At 45.4% G+C, this 22,579-nt stretch overlaps 2 protein-coding genes across 11 annotated transcripts; one reads left to right on the top strand and one right to left on the bottom strand.

Annotated features, from left to right (window-relative positions):
• The first annotated feature begins 1,940 nt into the window (after nucleotides 1-1,940).
• On the top strand, nucleotides 1,941-20,502 carry LOC108160136 (matrix metalloproteinase-14). Of its 9 annotated transcripts, none has more exons than XR_001775389.2 (7): nucleotides 4,730-5,188; nucleotides 7,906-8,115; nucleotides 14,794-15,197; nucleotides 15,257-16,175; nucleotides 16,253-16,331; nucleotides 18,814-19,165; nucleotides 19,449-19,541. XR_001775389.2 is itself a non-coding variant. In XM_017293938.2 (6 exons), the coding sequence occupies exons 2-6, from the start codon at nucleotides 7,960-7,962 to the stop codon at nucleotides 19,607-19,609; spliced, it is 1,815 nt and encodes a 604-aa protein (XP_017149427.1). In that variant the 5' UTR covers nucleotides 1,941-1,956; nucleotides 7,906-7,959; the 3' UTR covers nucleotides 19,610-20,502. The 9 variants fall into 9 exon arrangements, 7 of the variants coding, with proteins under 7 accessions (XP_017149427.1, XP_017149425.1, XP_017149432.1 ...); XR_001775388.2 differs by having other exon boundaries at nucleotides 19,446-19,538; XM_017293938.2 differs by lacking the exons at nucleotides 4,730-5,188; nucleotides 18,814-19,165 and adding an exon at nucleotides 1,941-1,956 and having other exon boundaries at nucleotides 16,253-16,424; nucleotides 19,446-20,502.
• Nucleotides 20,355-22,401, bottom strand: LOC117187991 (protein painting of fourth-like). Of its 2 annotated transcripts, none has more exons than XM_033391066.1 (4): nucleotides 22,039-22,401; nucleotides 21,077-21,976; nucleotides 20,787-20,996; nucleotides 20,355-20,727 (listed from the first exon to the last, which is right to left on the bottom strand). In XM_033391066.1, the coding sequence occupies exons 1-4, from the start codon at nucleotides 22,310-22,312 to the stop codon at nucleotides 20,561-20,563; spliced, it is 1,551 nt and encodes a 516-aa protein (XP_033246957.1). In that variant the 5' UTR covers nucleotides 22,313-22,401; the 3' UTR covers nucleotides 20,355-20,560. The 2 variants fall into 2 exon arrangements, with proteins under 2 accessions (XP_033246957.1, XP_033246958.1); XM_033391067.1 differs by having other exon boundaries at nucleotides 20,355-20,697; nucleotides 22,039-22,400.
• Between the last annotated feature and the right edge of the window lie 178 nt (nucleotides 22,402-22,579).

Here is a 22,579-nt window from a genome sequence, read left to right as displayed (position 1 = left end):
TGTGGTAATTGAAATGAAATGTCTGTCCATCTATCCTTTCTCTCCGGATGAATGTATTCGATTCGATAGAGGGCTGCTGGAATCCAAGCGAAAACTCATGAGTCAGTGGACAACACTCGAGTGAAAATAAAGAAGCAATAAAAATATTATAATATGTGTTTCTTCGCTCGGTTTATTCATTTGCATTGCACGTTTGCTTAGCCGTAGCTGGCAGTGGTCTGCTTTTGTTTTGAAATTTTATTTTCGGGTGATAGCATTACTCAAGAGATTTCTTAGAACTGCGGGGATAGTCAGGCCACAGATGCCGAAACACAATACGAGCCATAACTTCTGCACTTGTGGGGCTTTCCATTGATGAAAGGGTTAACTCAGACAGGGGGTGGGCGAGTGTGTTTACGAGTGTGTGTGCCCAGGGTGAGGGTGAGACATCAGGGTGTGTCCTACGACCACAACACGTAGACAACTGCAGTCCGATCCAGCCAAGATTCAGACAAAAGATGGCTGGAACAGCCAGGTTGAGAGGAGTCAAGGTCGGGATACAACATTATTTGTCTTTCATTATCTTCTGAGACAGATGCGTAAGCTATATATTTATGTCTAGGAAACAGTAAAGAGTATCTTTAATTACGAGCTAAACCTGCTTTTGTCGTGCCAGTCGGCCATTCTTATGTACATTTCGTTCAGATATAGACCGTATCTCAAAGCTCTCACATGAAAGTCTGTTGGGGTTACAATTTCGTCTTCTAATAAAACACAGAAAATGCCTATGGAATAAAATCTATATTTAATGGACATTTATTTTGAAGGATATCTTTTGATATGCTGATAAGGAGTGCCAGGCAACCAACCAATTCATCCATCAGTCAATCAATCAGACTTCCTGCTTGCAATTGTCTTTCTTTCTTTCTTTTGTATCTAAAATCGTTAGTTTATTTGTTCGAGAGGCGACATTTTCAAAACATTTAATGGCAGTACAAAAGAAGACATTATGGCATCAAGAGCTCGGCAAGGGAGGGATGGATCGAAGGTGGCAGGCGGTAAAGGAAGAGAGCGAGTGCGAGTGCGAGTGCGAGAGGACGGCATTCCAGCACGTTTGTGTGCGTATAAATCAAAATATAAGAACAATATAAAACGAAATTTAGCATCGCAGCGCTGGCAAGCAAACGAATCAGAATCAGAAATGAATCGAAACAGAGGAAAGTGGAGGAAGGCGGCGGCGTGCATTTCAAATGATTCAGCTTGAACTTCGCACAGAAGATACGAACCAGAAGAGAAACAGATACAGAGGCTTACTTACGCAATTCATGGGCCTTAAGAAGAAGACGAGGGCTTATCGCTTAGGCCCAACTCAGTCTCTGTTCTCGCCGGGGCGGGAGGGTGACTCATGCCGCATTGATAAAACGGGATCACGGAGAAATGCGTGAGCTTCCCGTTATACTCATCGCTCCATGCGCACTAAACGAGGAAGATCCCACTATGCTCAAGCACCGGATCGGGGGATGGGATGCACGTTGACAGGGAAGGACGCGAGCGTCAAACTGAGCGACTGTCGTATCGGCCCGGGTCGGATCGTCTCGTACTGATCGCCTTGCGCCCGGCCGTATAAAAGAATCTAAGCCGAGCGCTCCGGACCTCAGTCTAGCACAAACAAAAAACGCATAACCAACTTGCAGTTACAGCAGCAGGTGACGCTGCAGCAAGGCATATCATTAAACGAATTCGAAAATATATACGAATTTAATTCAATTAATTTCAAATCGAAAAACGTCTGTTTGTTTGTGCTTCCGCTACGCGCAGAGCTTTTCGCTAGACAAATCGCGAGAGAAGATAGAGAGAGCGCGAACCGGGCTGCGCCCTCGAGTGAATCACCATCGGTAAAATTCGGCCAACAGTCGGCTAACAGCTAGACAACAGTGCGTGCTAACAGTCAGCGGAAGGAAGGACTGCAAGCTCGAGGTGAGTTCTGTTCTGTTCTGCTTTCGGCTAGAAGGAGAGCTTTTGTCGCCGCTCCGCTTGCTCCTGTTGCTTTTTAATCGTATGCAAGGGCTGGCCGCCTGGCTAATATTTTCAACCACCAAAACTAGGATTCATGGGGGTTCGTGTGTGTGTGTGTGGCAGTACTTTATTATTGCTATTCGCGTGACTCGTAAATAAGAAGCCACACAGACACCTCCACACGGGGCATACACACGTACTAGTATAGGTTCAGGTACAGGTTTAGTTATAACCATTAGACACACACGAACACACCCATGGCACACACAGCGGCAGAAGCAGACATATTTTCGCTGCCACAAGAGCCACAGGCACAGAAGTAGAAGTAGCGCCCAGCCCCAGTGAGTCGTATACGGAACGTGCTTTGAAACGGTCGCGCCGCTCGTCCTCTGCCAACGTCTTGGGACTAACCGTTTGAGTATATTCGAATATTCGAACAGGCAGTGTGAATAAAGTGCATATTCCGCAACCGTAGCCCCTGCGAGCGAGTGTGAGTGAGTGAGTGAATGAGAGTATGAGTGCACGACTACGATTGCCTCTTATCTAACTACCCGCAAGATCTAATCGCCATCGGAGCAAGATAACAGGTGATAAAGTTTAAGACAAAAAACAAAAACTTTCTGTGCAATATTTGTGTAGACGACCCGTGCAGGCGACTTGATTATTTATGCAAATTGTGTGTTTACTCAATTAACGAAAGTTAAGTGTAAAGTGAGTGTATTTTGTGGTAAGTGGTGAGTCACTCACCCACTCACTCTTGGGGGAGCTACACCGCCATGGGATCTTCAATATTGAACTCTGGGAAATATTTCGATCTGTTTTGTCTGCCATTTGACATTGGCCTTTTGCCTGTTTCGCTGCTATTCAAGCCCCAACAGTCATCACGTAAACGCATTGTAAAATTCTAATTCATAGGCTATACAAAACAGAGATAAATATTGACATACTCGTATATACATACAAATGTATGTCGGTATGTATGTATATAATTATGGGTACATCAAATATTTCATATATCGCTTGCCAAACGAGTATCCAAGCCTGACCGTGACGTGATTGAGTTTTAGAAATAGTTTTTCGCACTCAAAGTCGAGCCATAGACTCGAATACATAGTATGTTCAGATGCATAAGCGAGTACATACAATATTCCCCTACAATTAGCATTATTTTCCTAATCTATATGACAATTTTGTACATGTACATATAGAATGTTCTGCTTGGTTTGATTCGCTTCATCGTTCATCGTCCACAGTTCAAAGGCAGTTTTCAATGCAAAAATTTGGTTCGAAAAAGTTCATTTATCTTTCGGTCGAAGCCAACAAACTCGATGCGCAGAGTGCTGAGGGGAGAGTGGTCTAAAAATACCATAAATAGTTGTCATTAAAGGCAGAAGAAGCCCATAAATATTTCATTGTTCCTATGAAGACAGACTGCGGCGGAGGGGAGGACAGCAACTGGAAACTGCATCACAGCAGGCGGGGACAACAACTTGTCCATGGCCATAACAGCAGGCAAGATACGATATGGTGGTGTGTGGATATAGAGAGCCCTGAGCCCAGAGCCCAGAAAAGAGGCGGAGGAGTGGCGGTTGGGGGTCGGAGACCAGGCCAGTTCCAGTGGGTCCATGAACAAATGGCAGAATCAGCCCAGGCTTTTGTCGTGAATCGTTAAGAACCAAGAAAGATGCGCTGGCATTGTGGCGCGACTCTTCAGATACCCTTGTGGGATATCAACGATCGTAGAACTAGTATACAGTGATACAGCAGTTCTGGCATATTATTATTCATCATACCCACTGCAAGGGTACAAAAACTGTCAATTATTAAACGAGTATACAATTTACAAGTCAGTTGCTCTTTTTCAGGCAGCTCCAAGGTCCAACTGAACCTTCGGTCTGTAAACGATCGTCACATAAGAGATTATTAGATCTTTTTTGCGCTTAGGTACCAATTTACGAGCCTCTGAGTCACTGCAATTGCACACAATTGCTGGTAATGGGAGGATGGAATAGTACTACACGAAATTTTATCATGGGTTCTGGGAACACATTCGAATAGATCTTATTGGCAGACGTGTGCCACGGATTGGGTTAATTAGCGCCCCGGAAAGTTTATTTGCTTACGCATTACTCACTCGACTCGTTCGTTCATTCATTGAGAAATCGATTGGCGACGGGGGATACCAAAGCGCAGATTCATTCATAAATTTCTGAATAGGCGTTACCCGATTGAAGGGGCGTGGCCACCACAACGACCGCAGCAGAAATTCAACAGATTCAAAAAGTCTTAAGTTTTACAGTTTACTTTAGCCAGCGGTGGGTGTCTCAAGGGGGAAACGCTAAACTTCAAGATAAACTGTCAATCGCCACCGTGGAGGCTTCTGCTGCCTCTGTTTGCTGGACCCGACCCGGCGACGTATGACACATGTTGATGATTCCAAGAAAACGCGTTACTCATTCCCCCCCTCCCGCAGAGACAGAGCGGCAGGGAGCGGCTAAAGCTGTGGCTGAGGGCGAAGGGGGAGATCAACTTCGATTATTGGCAACAGGTTTATCGCCTCCCCCCAGCTACGGAATCCCCACACTCAGCTGTTAGCATAGCTCTGCGAACAGCTCTGCCCTGCTCTGCTAAGGCGTTCGCCAAAGAGCTTTCCGCAAAGCTTCAAAAGCTCACCCGACCGATCGGGCGGAGCAGAGCAGAGCAGTCGTTGTCGTTGGCCCCCGCCGTTGGCCGAAGATCACTTGTTTTTTGCGTGGTGCCCAGAGCGGATGTGTTGTGTGTTTAGCGGCGAGAGACCGAAACGAATTTCGAGTTCAAGAATCCAACCAACGAAAGTATTGAAAAGATTTGAAAATATTTTAAGGAACAAGATCGGAGACCGTACCGGAGTCGAAAAGTGAACCGTTTCGCAGTTCAGTTTTGAGTTTTGAGTTTTGATTTCGCGGAAATACAATAGCCGGAAAATGTCAGCGAGCAATTAGTGCAGTTTCTCGTCCAGATCCAGAGCCACAGTCAGACATAAAGAGACAAGAGTAGAGACAAAAGGATTGGCTGACTGGCGTAATAAATAATAAACAACGACACATCCAGAGCTGATGAAAACTCCCACAGTGGAATACGCAACAACAGCAACAGAAACAACGACGACGACAGCAGCTACAAAAAGCAACAAAAAAAGCTAATTAATTAATTTGTAAGTGTTGCAAGCAGCCAACAAAGGCGGCAACAATAGTTCAATGATCTGTAACTGCATCGAGTGCCGCCAGCAGAAACTACCATCCACAGACCCCACATCCACCCCACCACATCCCACACGCACTCAATTGAAAGGTCAAGACAAGAGACCAAGCTGATAAATCAGCCCATTCATCAGGCCTAATTCCCCAGTGCCCGGGCCCGGGCCCTGGCCCACTATATGCACTCCACTTGGAAGTGAACTTGAATTCGATTCCGATTTGGATTTTAGTTTCGTAATGAGTCTTCTTGCACAATCGAAATTTAGTTGGGCCCATGCCCGGGCCCCGGGCCATATCACTAAGGTCAAGTTCTGAACACCTCGGACACATATTTATTGATTTCGGCGTGTGGACGCGACTCATACACCAAAATAATTGTTAAATCACTTGGGCCGGAGCATAACTCCCAGCCAAGCCCAATCATATCTTATCGCCGAGCATATATGCATGTATGCACGGGCTCTTGTCGGCTGATAAGGTGAACAATGCCAAAAGGCTATATCAAGTGGAATTTAGTGTCGGGTTGAGTAATTGTCGGTAATTCCAGGGTATTTTTCAATAGCCAAAGTCGTCAGAGCGATCGATAGAGAGACATAGAGAGAGAGAGAGAAGCCCAAGAGTTGGACGAAACTGGTTAGAATCTAAATCTTTTTGCATCTAATTAGATTCCCAAACGACAACCACTTTGAGTCACTCATTTCTCGATGAAAGAATTTCGACTCGGCCAAAATTCAGAAGAATATTGAGAGGAACGAGAAACCGGTTAGCAGTTGGCCAAATCAAGCTTATCAGCCTTTAAACGAACTCTTCTTTATGACCCAATTCAGGCGCATACACTCGCACATGCTCCACATGTCGTATACGTAACGATTCCGATAAAAGCGGAAGGGTGGGGAGGGGGGAAGCCGCAGGCAGGGAAAACTTTCGAGCATAATGCAATTTCCCCACTGAAGGCACTCGAATTTGGCTCTTATTGATCTAACAAACAATGAAATGCGTTCATTGTTATGGCGACCCCACAGCCATAGCCCCAGCCCCAGCCACAGCCCCACCCTTCAACCCATCAGCGGAGTTAACCAAACGGAGCCAACCTTAAACTGTCAACCGGGCGACCTTCAACCCGAGCGAAACATTTGCCCAAAATGAAAATTGTTTATGGTATTGGTTTAACCAAAATTGTTACAATCAGATAAGTCAAGTTCACAGCAGAGAGAGTGAGAGCAATGGAGCAGATGCAAACACATCTATTATATATATTTATATGATCATTTGGGCAGATCAGGCCGCTAATTGCAGAGTATAAGAGAGAGTTTGTCATTGTGTTGGCCCAGCCAGCCCCCACAACAGCCAACCATAGCTGCCAGTGCAGACTTAACTTGTATATAGAAGTATACCAGCCATATATGTACATTCATACCTTGTTTGTAGACCCTAACCGTTGCCACTTGGCGTATACTTGATATCGCACTGACTTATCGCACTTTCCGCCCTGTCATTTGCGCTGATGTCACACGCAACGTGCTGGTTCTCCCCCAAGGAGGAGAAGGTGAATGCCTGAGTCGGATCAGCATAGGTGTATGGCAAATCCCGCCGATCTCGGCCGGTAAACATCGTCATAAACATAACCGTTGTTGATAAAGCCCATTTGTCCGATTCTGTTGCCGACTGTCGCTGGCATTTGTCTCGTGGCCGTGACTGGGTCAACATCATCGCTGGGGAAAACTATTTTTAGCAAATCAAATATCACATAATAAACCGAGCGGGCTCCTTTTACAGTTACGGCCGAGCTGGTATTTACCATAGGCGCTGTCTAAAATAAAATTCTAATTGGAGTCTAAACTTACACGAATCGTTTATTACGTCCAAGAGCCGCATGACCGCATGACTTTCTATATCTATCCTATCAACAGCAGCGACAGGACAGCTCAACGAATCCGTAATGCTCTTGCGGCTGAGATTAGGGAAGAGCCTCTGCAAATATTTGTGACGATAAGAAGTACACCTAATGGGGCCTGATGATGATGGTGTACTAAAGGTGGATTTCAGTTTGTTGTCCCCAAAAGAAAGACCATTATTAACATCGTAAAAGTGAGGGTGGAAATAATCATAAATACAACTACGAGTATAAACTAATTGGTGATAGAGTCTGTTGATCGGATAGAGACCTCATACTATACAGATATCATCTGAATGTTCAGTTCCTCTATTCTCCTTTCGAGAGGGTATCTGGTTTTATTTTCTCCATGTCAAGAGCGTCATAAGTGGCCTGCCAGGGCACGAGTAGAAATACTCAGGTTTACTATTTTTTACTACGACTTTGAGTACTATAAAGAGCCTTCGTCTTCGTCTGCTCCCTCTACTATTCCCGGCCATGCGCTGCTTGCCACGCCGGCAACTTCCGTTTGTCGTTCCGCCTGCCACAGAGAATGTGTGCCACATTCAACCTGTTGGCACCTGGCAGGGGGAAATCTGCTGGCACGAGTTGGACACGACTTCCGTTCGCCCTTTTGCACTTGTACTTGGCCTGGTCTGGTCCGTTCTGGTCTGCTCTGGCGAGGACCGGTGTGGACATGGGACTGTCTGTGCCTGGTGCTTTATTACTCTCCTTTGCTTTATGAAATATTAATTGACCTTTTCTCCACCTTCTCGTTTCCCATTGTTCCCCATTTTGCAGTGATATAAAGTTCAAAGTGCGCCCCCAGCACGAGTGCAAGTGGAACTTTTGTACATGTACACGACAATTAGAAGGAGAACTACAACTACCAACAGCAACAGCAACAAAATGTCCAACTGCCAAAGTTCAGTGTTCATAGCCGTAGGCGCCCTGCTCTCCATTTTGGCGGCAGTGCAGGCGGCTCCAGTATCCACCACCACACAGGCCGAGGTGAGTAAATAATTCATTAATGCCATAATTCCATAACTAGAAAATCCATTTCTGCTGAATAATTCCCATCAAATTGTAAAATTAAATCGAACGTTTTTCCAACTCATTTACAATTCATATAAAGGGAAAAACGGTATATAATGAATCTATTTCCTCCTTGAAAACCATTAAATGGGAGGCATGCAATCCAGAAATAAAAAATTAAATGAAAAACGAAACATAGGAAGGGCGCAAAGGGCGCCGAGCACAACAAAAAATTGATCAGGAAAAATATATATACGCTGCCGAGTAATGAATCATTTTTTGTGATAAGAGACCAGGACAGAGGGGGCTTAGGCGGGGGTTTGTTGCACTTGTGAGGTGACAGTTAACTGCACGGGACACCCGCTTTGTCCGGCTCTCCCTCTCTCACTCTTTCTGTATCTCTATAAAGCGTAGGCATATATATATTATTTTATATAATTTGCAACTTTACTTCCGATTTGCATGACAAACGTGCCAGGCGCTCAGAGCTCAGGCGAGCGTTGATTTTCGGGGTTGGCTGCATTCGGAAATTATACTTAATTTTACACTAAGCTGAACAAGACTCCATATATGCGCATATACCTATATATATATATGTGATACGTACATATGTGATATATGGCTGTGTGTGACTGTGCAACAGGCTCACGCGCATCGCATGTCAACAAAAATTTGTATTCCACTCACATGTTGGTCTGGCTGGGGGACTGGGTCTGCCTCTGATTCTGGCTCCGACTCTGGCCTTAGCCTTTGTTGGTGGTTTTCAGAAAATGCATGCACATTGGCTAATTGCAGTCCGTTTATCGTTATCGTTATCGTTCGTGACATTGGTCTATGGAAAACGTGGACTTGTGCACCGCTGCACTTCCCCCCCAAGGGAAAATCTCACGCCATTGACTGGGCCCCACCGCCCCCGGACTAATCGATTCCAATGCATTCCGTTCAATTCAATGGGCGAATCCCTCTAGGGGGAGGCATTCCCAAGAAAACACTGATACTTACGCTATTGATTACGATTGGATTTCCACTCTGAACATTCAAACATGAATGAATGTCGAATGTGTTTCAGTTGAGGCAAACTCCACCCGAAACTCCTCTCCAAAGAATTGTAGGAACTGGGTATAGAATTCCCGCTCTCTTGGATCTTCTTCTCCCGAAAAACTTGTTTTCCCAGCTAATTATTATAAATATTTATCTCCGCTTAATTGCTTGTCAAGAGTGCTGCTTACCCCCCCCGGTAATTTCCATTTACAAATTCAGTAACGGCCAAAGCTGCGGCACGTCTGCACTTCGATCTATCTACCCGAAGCTAATCACGTTTAGTAGCCGCAGACTTGCATAAATTAATGGAGAATCGAAAGGCATTAACTACACGAGAGGCGGGGGCGAAGGGACGGCTGGCATAAACACTTTTATAGGGGCACGAGCACCTGTAGTGAAACTTCCTGATTAGCCATTTACGTGTGTACCAGCACCTCTCCCCAGCTATCCAGCTATCCAGCTATCCAACTATCCAGAGACGACTGCGAGTTCCCCTTCCCTGGAACCTTTGAGAATCGATTTGATTCCGATTCTGATTCTGAAACAGAAACAGTACTGAACATTCTGCACCAGCACGCATGAGCGCGTGCTTAACATTGTGTTTTACTTGAGTTCAGTCCAGTGTTTTGCCTGGGTTTTACGTAACTCTCTGGTCAGCCAGTGAGCGATCTGGCTAATTGATATGTTGGGTGCGTTGCCAGTAACTTGGCTCGTTGTCGTTGGCCAGTCGCCCCAAAACCAGCTAAGGCGACAGTCCAGCCGCTGACGACTGACGTGCGGCTCCATTTGTGCCTCTGTGCCCCCCCTCTCTCCCGTGGCCGCCCTCCTTTGTTCTCTTCCTCAAAGCTTTTTCTAATAAATCTCCAGGGGAATGCAAATCACAGAGACCACCGATGGGGAAGTCGTGATTCGCTGAATCTCCGCCAATTCTCTTGTTAGCGATTAATATTCCGCAAAGTGCAACAAATCATTGATTAGATCTGATCCGATCAGATCTAAACAGGGAACAGAGTTAGGCTCTACTGTTGCATATATGTATACGAGTGAAAACTCACTTGATTGACTCACTTTTCTAGCGCTCTAGAGAGACGGCGAAATGCACTCCCCCCAGCCAAATCCATCCACAAGTCCCGCCTCGCACATAATTCGAACTGTCAAGAGGTTAATTAACAATGAAGGAAATTGAAATGAGCGCGGGCCGCAGTCTTCAGATTCGTCATCTGTGTTCGTTCTGGGTCTGCGCCCAGAAAACTCGGGCAAAACTCTACTCCCGGGCTAATTATAACTAAATCCAAGCCAAGGGGCTGGGGATGGGGCTGGGGATGGGCCTGGGGCTGGGGGAAGCTTCAGCGTGCGTCACCCCTGCCAAGCAGCCAGGCTAATTCGCACTTACCCACACTTCGGGACTCATTTCCCCCCTTAGGCAAACGAATCGATAAACTCTACCGACAGCAAAGTTGGCTGGAATTTATGTACTTTTTGCCAAGTTTGATTGATTTGCCTATGAACAAAGTTGCGTGCGACCTTCGCGAGGTGCCGCCACACAAAGGATACCCAAACACGGTTGCAGCAACCTTGCCACACGGGCAAACAAATGATAGTTTTTGCTGCGCCAACATCCTTTTTCAGACAGGCACTCCTCTAAGGTCGTCGTCTATCGCTTGGCATTTCACGCGTCTCGCCATAAACAAAAAAAGTAACTGCCTCCATTACAGCCCAAACAGGAATCGGAATCCGGAATAGGAACACAGCAATGAAATCCTTTTTTTGCCAGACTTTTGCATAAAAACGACTCACCTTTTTTTTTTTGGCCTAGCCGGTTATCTTCGCATCTTGACGCTTATTTATCGCCAAGTGAATTAGCCACAGGCCACAAAAAGTGGCTGAAAAAGTGTGGCAAGGGTGGTGGGAGCGAGGAGTATGTGTCAGAGACAGAGCCACCTTCGAGCGGTGTGTGTCGGTGGAAATGTCAAATATTTTATGGAAGGTTTCCCCCACTTTTCCTTTCTCATTCTCAGACCAAGTAAATGTCATGGAAAACTTATACGGATTGATACTTGTAGATATTATCAGATATGTAGGGAAAATTCATTAGTTATTCAGTTATAATCACATATTAAGTGGCGTTCAAGTATTCAGTCCCTGGACATCCATTAACGGATTGAATCCACCTCCCATCCACCATGGCTCCACGATAAATACAATATTTATGAATCAAAGTATAAACAATCCTTTCGTTGCGAGTTGTTTGCCATCGACAGCTACTTGACTTGGAAATTCTTTCAATTAAAATGATTTCTCGCCTCACTTTAAGCCCCAACTAAAACTAATTGTAAATGTTATACAACTTAAAGCTGGATTTAAGCCTCCAGTTGGCCCAGTTTCTGTTTTCCTTTGATTTCGGTTTCTTTTTCCATCTGCTCAGTCTCCTCGTTATAGAGAGAGCCAAGCCAGTTGAGTGCGGTGCGTCAAAAAGAAATGCCATGCCGCCTGGCAGCCAAATGAGGCGCCTGCGCTTCGACTCCCCCCCGCCCCCCGCCACCGCCCAATGGGGGCTGGCCAGGGGTTTGTTTAGTGGATAATGATGTAATCGTTAAGTAAAAAACAGTTAAAACAAGTTAAGCCCGTTTGCCCGTTGGACTGCGAATACTAGGCCGGGAATCAACTGCAATTGCTGTGGGAAAAGGGAAAACCTCAGCCATTGGCCTGTAATTGTCGGCGACACTTTCGCTTATGCACGTGGTTGCCCCACGCAAATATTTGTGCAACTAGGTCTAGGTTTATTTGTGGTGTGCGGGGGCAGAGGGGGAAAGGTGAAAGGCGAAAGTCAACGACCTGAATGACCCACATTCGGAACGTAAACTGGGCACGCACCCACCCCCGAAAAAACGGAAAGCGTGGGCCACCAAGAAATTTTCACTCGAACAAGCTATAATTTTCCCATCAATTTGTAGTCGTTCCTGTACTTGTATACACGACTCGTCGTACACCGATTCTGTTTATAATTTATGCATGTCCTGGTCTTGTTTCTGCCGGAAGTGTACAAGGCGGCGAAGACGCCCACAATCCCAGGGAAGAACTGTTCGAATCGAATCGAAAGTTCATTGACTCCCAGTAGCTACACATTCATGGGCCATTCTCCAACCTCCTCCACTGTGTTCCACTCCCATTTGCCTTTCGATATCGAATTAAGTTGGGAACTTTGCGCCAGCAAATAGTGTTAAATATTTGAAGGTTGTACTGCAGTTGTATTTGTGGCTTAAGTTTCATGCTTGGAGTCCTACTTCAGTGTAGCATACATTACAGAGCCCACACACACACACAGCCCAGTTGCAAGCCCCCTTTGGGGCATTTCCTCCTGCAAGTTCAGCTCTCTGTCCAAGTAAACCAGGCAAGCAGGTCAAACCATACGACTATACTACTGAATAGACACACGGGTCAGGTATCCACAGCGACTGTGGCCAGCATATACTCGTATGCAGAGTGTGATGGGGCGTGGTTGGAGCCGTTCTGTGTTGACATTTTGGCCAGCATTGAAATGCTTGTTATTATCAAAAGCAGCACAAAAAATTTGTGTCAATGTCCAATAATAAATTGAAGTGCAATTTCAACGCCCTCTGAAACGTGACCCGCAACAGCTCGTGGCCCCAGGCCCCAGGCCCCAGGCCCCCCCCCCCCCCCCCCCCCCTTGGAAACCTGTATAATTTTCAATGATTTGCATGGTCATGGAGCACACGATGCATCCCAGAACGGTGTCTCCCCCAGTGATCACATGCAACTGCACGTAAATCTCAATCGATATGCATGCGGATGCATCTAACGAGCTAATCGGCAGATGCGGGGGTAGGGGCGAACTGTATCGATGACTCCCAAAAAAAAATACCGTATAAAATCGAGCCATTTCCGTTCTATCCCCGACTTCCGCTTGCCCTGTGACGCACACACTGCGAATCCACAAAAACCTGTCCAGCCAGAGAGAGAGAGACAGAGAGAGAGAGAGAGCCAAAGAACAATGCGTCACGAAATGAGTCAATTTCTGACTGACAGATGGGAGGCATTGAGTGTCTTTTGTTTGTTGCCAAATGAAGTTATCTTATCGATGGACAGCAAGATAGTCGGTAGTGGGGGGTGGGTATTGGGGCCCGAAAGAGCTCTCGTTTGAGCCCAGAACAATGCCTTGCAATCGCCCTCCAGCTGGATCGGGCTGTTTGCTCTATGACAAAAGGTGTATCGGAGTCACGCCACAGACATAACGCTTTTCCCCACAATGGAGAGCCGCACACAAGTTCTGTAATCAAGCGAAGCGTGCCTGCCCCGGAGGAAGGTGTTCAGCATTCTGTGGGCTCGCCACAGAAGTCAAGCGAATAATTATGTTAATTACATAAAGAGGCATTCCTAAGGTCAATGCGGGAGATGAGTCAATCCCAGCTCGAGTGCCAGTCCTAAATGTGTCAGTTTGCTCCTAATTCTCGCATCGATTCCCAAGCGGGATGGGACTTGCATTGTCTTTTCACTTGAACCCTGCGTTTGTTTACCACAGACCCAGGAAAGTTCGTTTACCTTTAGGCGAGACCCGGGCCCGGGGCGGACTGTTGTCAGCTGATCAGTGGATTACCCACCCAGAAGACCACAAGATTATTGAGCGAGAGGTTCTGGCAGAGCAGAGCTGGGCAGAGCACTGAGCACCGGCTATGCATACTTATGCGATAAACCCAATGTTTACTTCCTCGGAATGAATATACGCGTATAATTAAATTAACAGTCAGCTGGCATTATGCAAGATTCGGCAAATCATTATACAGTACATATGGCGGTGGCGATGGCGGTGTCATTAAGAATGTGCGACACATAAACGGAATGGAGACCTGATCCACATGCCAAATTGTACACACAATGTTTTTGTCCGTTTCGGTTCTCGATTCTGGCCGACGGACAGACCCCGTCTCCGTCGGACCGACTGCTTGTAAGACAATTTGCCGTTGTAATTGGTCGGACAGCTACAGCGAATAAAATAAAATTAGACAAAACGTAATATGTATTATATAAAGAGATAACTGTTAAGATAACCTCGCATTGTTCTCCACGGTGTTCGGTGCACTTCCCTGATAGGCAAACAAACTGCTTTTGCTGCTTTTTTAATACGATTTCTCAATGTTACAATTCTCAATTAGTCAGCCAGAGGTTGTAATTGAAACGCTTCCTTAATGCTGGATACTCGATGCTCGATGCTCCGACGGAGATCGATTAAGAAGTTTTCACACCTCCGCCAGTCACGTCGCAATGTAGTTTCCATATACGTTTCCATATACTCGAATGTCCGACCCCTCCTCCCCACTGCCCCGCTTTGTTCCGCTCTCCGTCTTATATAAATTATTAGCAAGTGTGGCAGTCATAAATTATGCAAGTCAGATAGAGTTGCGACAGAGTCAGAGGCACTGTCAGGACATGCCAGTGCCAAGGCAGAAATAGAAGCCGCAGCGGGATTATCGGATGGCCATAAATCAAGACGGCCGCCCTGGTGGGGCGCCGCAACCCATTGATCTTCGCTTGCAGCCAGAGTGTCAGCCAGCCCGTCATTCAACCGTTGTGTCCCCTTTTTTTCCTTTCTTGCAGATGTATCTCTCCCAGTTCGGCTATCTGCCCGCCTCTGCCCGCAATCCTGCCAACAGTGGACTCCAGGACAAGTCAACATGGCTGAACGCCATCCAGGAGTTCCAGAACTTTGCCGGCCTCAACATTACCGGCGAGCTGGACGACGAGACCCTGAAGCTGATGTCCCTGCCCCGTTGCGGAGTGAGGGATCGCGTCGGCACGGGCGACAGTCGTTCGAAGCGCTATGCCCTGCAGGGCAGTCGCTGGCGGGTGAAGAACCTCACCTACAAGGTCTCCAAATACCCCAAGCGGTTGAAGCGCGTGGATGTCGATGCTGAGATTGGCCGCGCCTTTGCCGTTTGGTCCGAGGACACCGATCTTACCTTCACGAAGAAGACCACCGGCCCCGTGCACATCGAAATCAAGTGAGTGTCCTACACAGATATCCGTTTCAGACCGGTTTCTCAATGGATTCTCCACACAGGTTCGTAGAGAGCGAGCATGGCGATGGCGATGCCTTCGATGGACAGGGCGGCACCTTGGCCCACGCCTTCTTCCCCGTTTTCGGAGGCGATGCGCACTTTGACGACGCAGAGCTGTGGACCATTGGCTCGCCCCGCGGCACCAATCTGTTCCAGGTGGCCGCTCACGAATTTGGACACTCTCTGGGCCTGTCGCACTCCGACCAGAGCTCGGCTCTGATGGCGCCCTTCTACCGCGGCTTCGAGCCTGTGTTCAGGCTGGACGACGACGACAAGGCTGCCATCCAGTCGCTGTATGGCAAGAAGACGAACCAGCTGAAGCCCACCAATGCTTACCCGCCCAGCACGCAACGCCCCTCGTTTACGCCGCCAAAGGTGCCGCTCGACGACAGCATCTGCAAGGACTCCAAGATCGACACGCTCTTCAACTCGGCCCAGGGCGAGACGTACGCCTTCAAGGGCGACAAGTTCTACAAGCTGACCACGGACTCCGTGGAGGAGGGCTACCCCCAGCTCATCTCTAAGGGATGGCCGGGACTGCCGGGCAACATCGATGCTGCCTTCACGTACAAGAACGGAAAGACGTACTTCTTCAAGGGCACCCAGTACTGGCGCTACCAGGGACGACAGATGGACGGCGTCTATCCCAAGGAGATCAGCGAGGGATTCACCGGCATTCCCGATCATCTGGATGCGGCTATGGTCTGGGGAGGCAATGGCAAGATCTACTTCTTCAAGGGCAGCAAGTTCTGGCGCTTCGATCCCGCCAAGCGCCCGCCCGTCAAGGCCAGCTACCCCAAGCCCATCTCCAACTGGGAGGGGGTGCCCAACAACCTGGACGCGGCGCTCAAGTACACCAACGGCTATACGTACTTCTTCAAGGGCGACAAGTACTATCGATTCCACGATGCTCGCTTTGCGGTAAGCATACCATTCTCCGTCCCCTAGTGGATCTCATCATCTAATGATTTGCAACATTCCATCCATTCCGTACGCAGGTGGACACTGCCACGCCCGCCTTCCCCAGACCGACGGCACATTGGTGGTTCGGCTGCAAGAATACGCCCTCGTCCACAGGTAATATTGTCGAGGGCTCGGACTCTGAGTACGAACAGCACTCGATGGTATCGCAAGCCGATGATGGTAATAGTGATTTTGATTTGGACGCAGGTGAGTGGGACCGACGCGGCGGTAGTTTTGTTTGAGCCCCAAAATCGATACAGAAATCGATATAGAAATCGATATAGAATTCGATACAGAAATCAAGATTGAAATCCCAAACTCTGTAAAGTCAAAAAGATCTCATAGCAATCTTGTGTGAGTTGTTACTTAGCGTGAAGCAATTAAGGAGTCAAGAAATGATTATAAGGAATGACCGAATTACGTTTATAAATCCTATCTATATGGTATGTTTAATTAAGTTTATATCTATGTAGTGAAATTAGTCTATTACTCAAGTTGAATGTGTTTGTCTTTGTTGCCTATGGAAGAAATACATTTTAATTCTTATTGAAGAAAAAAACATAAAAACTAATTGTTAAACTGTCTGTGTCCAATGTCTTTCTCTCTCTCTCCCTATCTCTCTGAGTCTATATATATATCATGTATATATATGTATTCTTGTATATTTTATTATATTTTTCTCTTATATTTTGTGGTGTTTTACTTTAGTTTTGTTTCGGTGTTCTCAAGCTGAACTTTCCCTCAAACTCTGTACATTTCTAACCAATTTTAACTAACATTAACTGACCTTCATTCAAACATTTTTAATTTTAATCGTTTTGGTAGTCGGTAATAATTATTTTTTTAACCAAAAAACTAAAACTAACACCTCAAATGTATTATTAACTTTGAAATTAATGTAATTTTTCCATTAACAAAACCTAACCAACTTTTGTCTGTCTTCTTTCGGTATTTGGATTTGAGTTTAAGCATACCATGTAAAAAAAAAATTTTTTAGACTAAGGAAAAACCGGATATAATCCAATATCTTGCTTACAGTTTGAAAATCCAAAGATAAAACCAAGAACAAGAAAAAACAGCAGCTACAACAAACTACTGGTCAGTCGGTCTCACTAACCGGGATCCCAGATCAAAGCCACCAAAAAAACAAATAAAACCATCTTCCTAGCTTATAAGCCGCAACATTCAACGCCTCGCCAACGATCCTATCCTAGCATGTGCACCATACTATAACTAACTTGATTAATCTATAGAACCTATATATAGCAGTCTCGGTTACTAACACTCTTAACGCAAACACTTTTACAACACTATTCTGTTAAACACCACAATGAGCCCCCACCCCCAACCAAACCACCTTCCTATCTATGGTCTAAGCGTATGTATGTAGTTCTGTAGCATTAAGTATTTATCTAGATATGGTACTATTAATTATTAATATTCTTTATCCACTCTGGCCCCAGACTAAAATCGTTATCCTGTAGTTTATGGTATTTTGCAACACTTTTTGCGTAAACCGAAATGAAGTGTAACTGTTTCCTTATTTTGGCACCCCACCGGCACAAAATTCAATATGGCTACGGCTTGGTTGAAACAACTCCTCCAACCCCCCCACCACCTGTGATCAAATTAAACACTGCCCCCACACTTACACCCCCACAACACACACAGCCCCCTCTAATTGCATGAATCCACTGAATATGTACTTACTAAACACTAATCTAGAGCAAACAAAAGATTTACACCTGCATGAGACAATAGCGGGCCACGTAACATGTGGTCCACAATCAGAATCACAATCACCGTTATGACCCACAAAGCGAACGGCCATTTATATTACTGCAGGCCACACGCTTAACACTGCATGCACGTGCCTGGCCCATAACCGTTGAATTTGCATTCGAAAAAAGCCGAATTTTTGAAATGTACTCGTATTTGTCATTGTCATGTTTGTCTGTATGTACATATACATATACATATATTTCTTGCAGGCTTTAAGAGACGCGGATATAAAAACAAGAACCATTAACCACCAACAGCACACAGATATAACAACAACTGAACGAACCACAGATACAGATACAATAACAGATACAGATACACTCCCACACAGGCACATCACCACAGAAGAATTACAAAGTGAATGTGCCGCCCCACTCTCTCTGACTCTCTCTGTCTCGCTGCTACTGCTTCTCCTTCTGTTTCTGTTTCCTCCTTTGTGTGCGTTTTTTTGTGTGTGTAGTTGTAGTCGCCATGCTGCTCCTCATATTATTCTTATTATATACTCCTCTTACTCTCTTTCCAAACAAAACTGTACATTCATGCGTAGACATCAGCCTTTGATCGATTGCTTGACCGCAGCAAAAAAAGAAAACTGTTACGTAGTTGTATGAGCACATCCCTCCCCACCACATGCCATGCCCACAAAGCATACGCTTCAATTATGATATATGTACTTGTATATATTTTTGCTGAATTGTTTATTTATGCTATTCTTTACACTTTTCATTTCATTATTTTTGGGGAAACCCACCAAAAAAAAAAAAACACGATACATTTTTAATTCCTTGCGGTTCCTATGAAACCATTTAAGTAGTGCCGCAAGTTACGAATCAGGGTGTGCTGCCCGGCTGGATGTGGAGCCTAACGAACAGGTTCTTCTAGAGGATCATACCATATCCTCGTGCTCAGCCCCTGCTCTGTCCATCGTCAATGTGTAGCCGTTCCAAGTGTGATTTGTCCAGCATTCAGCTGTACTGTACAGTGTTCACCATTTGTACATCCATCGCTTGAGTGATCTCTGTCTGAATAAAACCGAACAAACAAACAAAAATAAACATACATATAAAACATGCCACGCCCAAGACCTGCGCCGCTGCCGAAACGCCAAGCCAAGCCAAATAAATGAAACGAACTCAAATCCGTTTGCGCACAGAGTGAAGTGAAGAGTATGTTGTATCAATTATTATTTATTTCCCCCCCCTCCCCCATTAAGTTACTTAAGTTACATTTATTTTTCTACTCCGTTTTCCTAAGTTGAGCTTCTACTTTCAAAATCGCACAAACTTCCAGAAAAAATCCACCAAAAAAAAAAAAAACAAACACCTAATCCAACAATATCTTTAGCTTAGATGTAAGTCCACTATGCAATGCACCCAAGAACGTTTAATTTTAGCCTATTTATTCGCTTAACTAACTTGAATTTGGAAATTGCCCCGTTTTTCATAGCAGTTGGCGATCACCAAAGCAACGACGAGCCCATCGGACCGGAAGTGGCCGAGCGTACGGGTTCCGGAGCCATGTCCGTTTCGCAGCTGACAAGCAACTCGGCAGTCAACACTGTGATCTCCACCATCCTGTTGTGCTTCATCTCCAAACTGATTGCTAGCTAAAAGAGCCAGGCAGAGCATTTTCCGAAACATAAACACTTAGGAACTTAGGAAAACTGAACTAACTGAAAGCCGAAACAACTCAAGTAAAATTTCTAAAATTTTACCGCACGTTGGACACCGAAAATGCTTGAAATTCAAATGCGTAACATCATATCGAATACAATGAGAGGAAATGCAAATCAAAATAGTCCCAACAAAAATTGAAATCAAACAGAATATCAATTGTAAATTGAGCGATCAGCATGTGAAACAGGTGCCTTATCAAATATCTTTGTTGTTGTGTAAATAAAATCAGCCTTAAATATAATAAAATAGTTGATAACATTCCGCATTCTAAACGACAAAAACCCATCAGGAGTCATGTCATAGCAGACGTTCTTATTGTATTCTACTGTTTTGGTAATGACAAATTGCGATATTAAACTTAACGAGCCATATGCCAGGAATTCGAGAGAAAACCAAACGTTAAAACATCAAATGAACGATTCGACCTATGTTAAATGTAATTTAGTTTAGATATAATTGTTAATGTCTGCACGTGGAACACGGAATACTAAGAAGCCCGAGCTTCACTTCTTAAAGTTCTTAAAGCTGTGTAACAACATTACTGCAAACTATAGTATGTGTTTTAAGTTTTTGATTGAACAAAAAGTGACTTGAATTGACTTGACTTGACTTGACTGGACGACCCATATCATCATCGAGTACATTTGAATATTTTATAAGTGATATTTAAGCCAGTCCGTTAAGCGATATTTGTTCGGGTTTAATATTTAAAACCGAAATATTATTTAATTTACGTATTATTATGTGTAATAATTTTAAATGTACGCTGGAAATGAGTCAAAAAAAAACGAAAAAATTACAAATAAAACAAAAACTAATAAATAATAGTATATGTGCAATACAATGTTATTCACAATGGGTGAAATTGTTGCACAGCACGAAAAATTAGGTATCTATGTCGGTTTCCAACTGAGCGTAAAGCTCCTCCAGTCGTGCGTCCTTTTCCGGGGAGGCTTGGGTAGCCTTTGAAGCTGTGGTCTTCTCGTCGGCCGGTTTTGGGCTTTTGGCGAGTCTGGCAAGACCTGAAAGCATCCGGCCAAGAAAAAATGATTCTAAGTAGGATAAGAGGAGTGGCATAACAATATTAGGCTATAGGTCCGCTTCATTTTACTTTTGGGCTTTTTAGGATCATCATCCTGGCCAGGCTTGTCTATAGGTAACGTCGTAGGGCGAAAAGCAGGTTCGGGCTCTGCGCTGACCTCTGGTAGACCCAAATAGGCACACTCCGCTTTGATGTCTTGTATTAGGGGGACGGGAGTAGGAGCCCTTGCATGCCTGCACATTTCCGGATATGAGCTAGGCTCCAGTTTTGGCGACAAATCTGATGAAATTCAACAAAACAGACACACAAAAAAGTAATCGTAATGGAACACAATGCATCTACACAACCTGTCTACCTACCTGAAATATCTTGTCTGGCCTGCAAGCTCTTTATGATGGCACCATATTCAGCCATTTGTAGCTTCAGTTTTTGGATCTCCATCTCGTGCTCACTCATTTTGCTCTTGCGCTTGGTCTTTTCTTTGGTGGCACCATTCGAATCAGAGCAGTTTCCATCGCTGTCGCTGATTGTGATTGACTCAACAGGTGGAGGGGAGATAACTTTGCAGTCGGCGTCAGCCGCATTGTCATCGTCAGTGGCCAGTGTGTTTATTGTGAGGTTCGATGGGTTGGGCTGCAATTTGAACTGGCCGGGTCGCTTTTTAATACGCCGAAAGCGAACAGTTAGTGTGCGATTGGACAGACAAGGACTCCTGGACAACTCCCTAAATGCCTCTCTGGCTAGTTCGGTTGTAGCATAGCGGACAAAGGCGTAGCGGGCACGCTTCTCCGTCCTGAGGACGCCAACATCCACTCGCATGGATCTCACAAAGAATCCCTTAATGGCCAATGTGGTCATGTGGAAGGGTATGTTAGACACATACAGACTGCAGGGGTCGATCAATTTTGCCTCCTCTTCATCGGAAAATTCTTTGCGCTCTGCCACCAGAAAGCCGTTGCCAAATCGCACCTGATTGATCTCGCTTATTGTCGAGTCCACGTCCGCTCCTATCTTCAGGTGAACCATGCAGTAGCGCGGCTCCAAGCAACTGGGCACACCTACATCTCTGATTGCCGGGGATAGTCCAGCCACCATGGCTGTGGATATTTCAGGGTCAGGAAAACGAATAACCAGTACAACAGAGGCGGTATCTTCGCAAGACTTCGAGCCCAACTCGCGCTCCAGCTCCAAACACTTGAGCGACTCCATTCGACGTACCCTTGCCATCTCCCGCCGCGACAGTTTGTTCCCGTGAATATCTGAGCCAATAAAATGTTTCATTACACGCAATAGAGCATACTTAAGATCTGTGACAGCGTACCTTTCTTCCATAGAGAATTCCTATCAAATTCCGAAAGCGAGCCTGTGTCGCAATTGGAATTGATAGACTCTGCTTGCCACGAGCCGGGCTGCGCTCCAACGGCGGTCTTCGGAGACTCCGGTAAGGAAACGGAGCAGTTGTCGGGGCTGCACGGCGGCAAATTTGGTGGATTCCCATCGCCCGGTATCTCGATGCCCTTATCCTGGATGTTTTTCTTGGGTCGTTTGGCATCTGCTCCGATTCCAATTGCCGGGGGGCAGCGTTTCAAATCCATAACTTAAAGAAAACTATATTTTGAAATAAATTTTGTCTCTTGATTTTTGTTTTGTTTATTTATCACAAAAAAATGGGACTTATCGACCCTCAGAAATATACCAAAATATACCGTAAATACACTGACAAATTATTCAAGTTCCCTCATAGAAATTCCTCGTTTTTGATATTTCGTCGAATATTTCTAGCTTGATAGTAGTTTTATTCGATTTATGAATGAATTAATTAGTTTCTACTTGACTGTCTTATTTTAAATAATTGCTTGTAT

Source organism: Drosophila miranda, chromosome 3, assembly GCF_003369915.1.
Source record: "Drosophila miranda strain MSH22 chromosome 3, D.miranda_PacBio2.1, whole genome shotgun sequence".
Lineage (NCBI taxonomy): Eukaryota > Metazoa > Arthropoda > Insecta > Diptera > Drosophilidae > Drosophila > Drosophila miranda.
This window is presented reverse-complemented; position numbering and strand designations above follow the sequence as displayed.

Coding starts and splice junctions, on each gene's coding strand:
- LOC108160136 (XM_017293938.2), top strand. CDS start 7,960: ATGTACACGACAATTAGAAGGAGAACTACAACTACCAACAGCAACAGC. Junction 8,116..14,793: donor CCACCACCACACAGGCCGAG/GTGAGTAAATAA, acceptor CCTTTCTTGCAG/ATGTATCTCTCCCAGTTCGG. Junction 15,198..15,256: donor CCCGTGCACATCGAAATCAA/GTGAGTGTCCTA, acceptor TTCTCCACACAG/GTTCGTAGAGAGCGAGCATG.
- LOC117187991 (XM_033391066.1), bottom strand. CDS start 22,312: ATGGATTTGAAACGCTGCCCCCCGGCAATTGGAATCGGAGCAGATGCC. Junction 20,997..21,076: donor GGCCAGACAAGATATTTCAG/GTAGGTAGACAG, acceptor GAATTTCATCAG/ATTTGTCGCCAAAACTGGAG. Junction 20,728..20,786: donor TGATCCTAAAAAGCCCAAAA/GTAAAATGAAGC, acceptor TATCCTACTTAG/AATCATTTTTTCTTGGCCGG.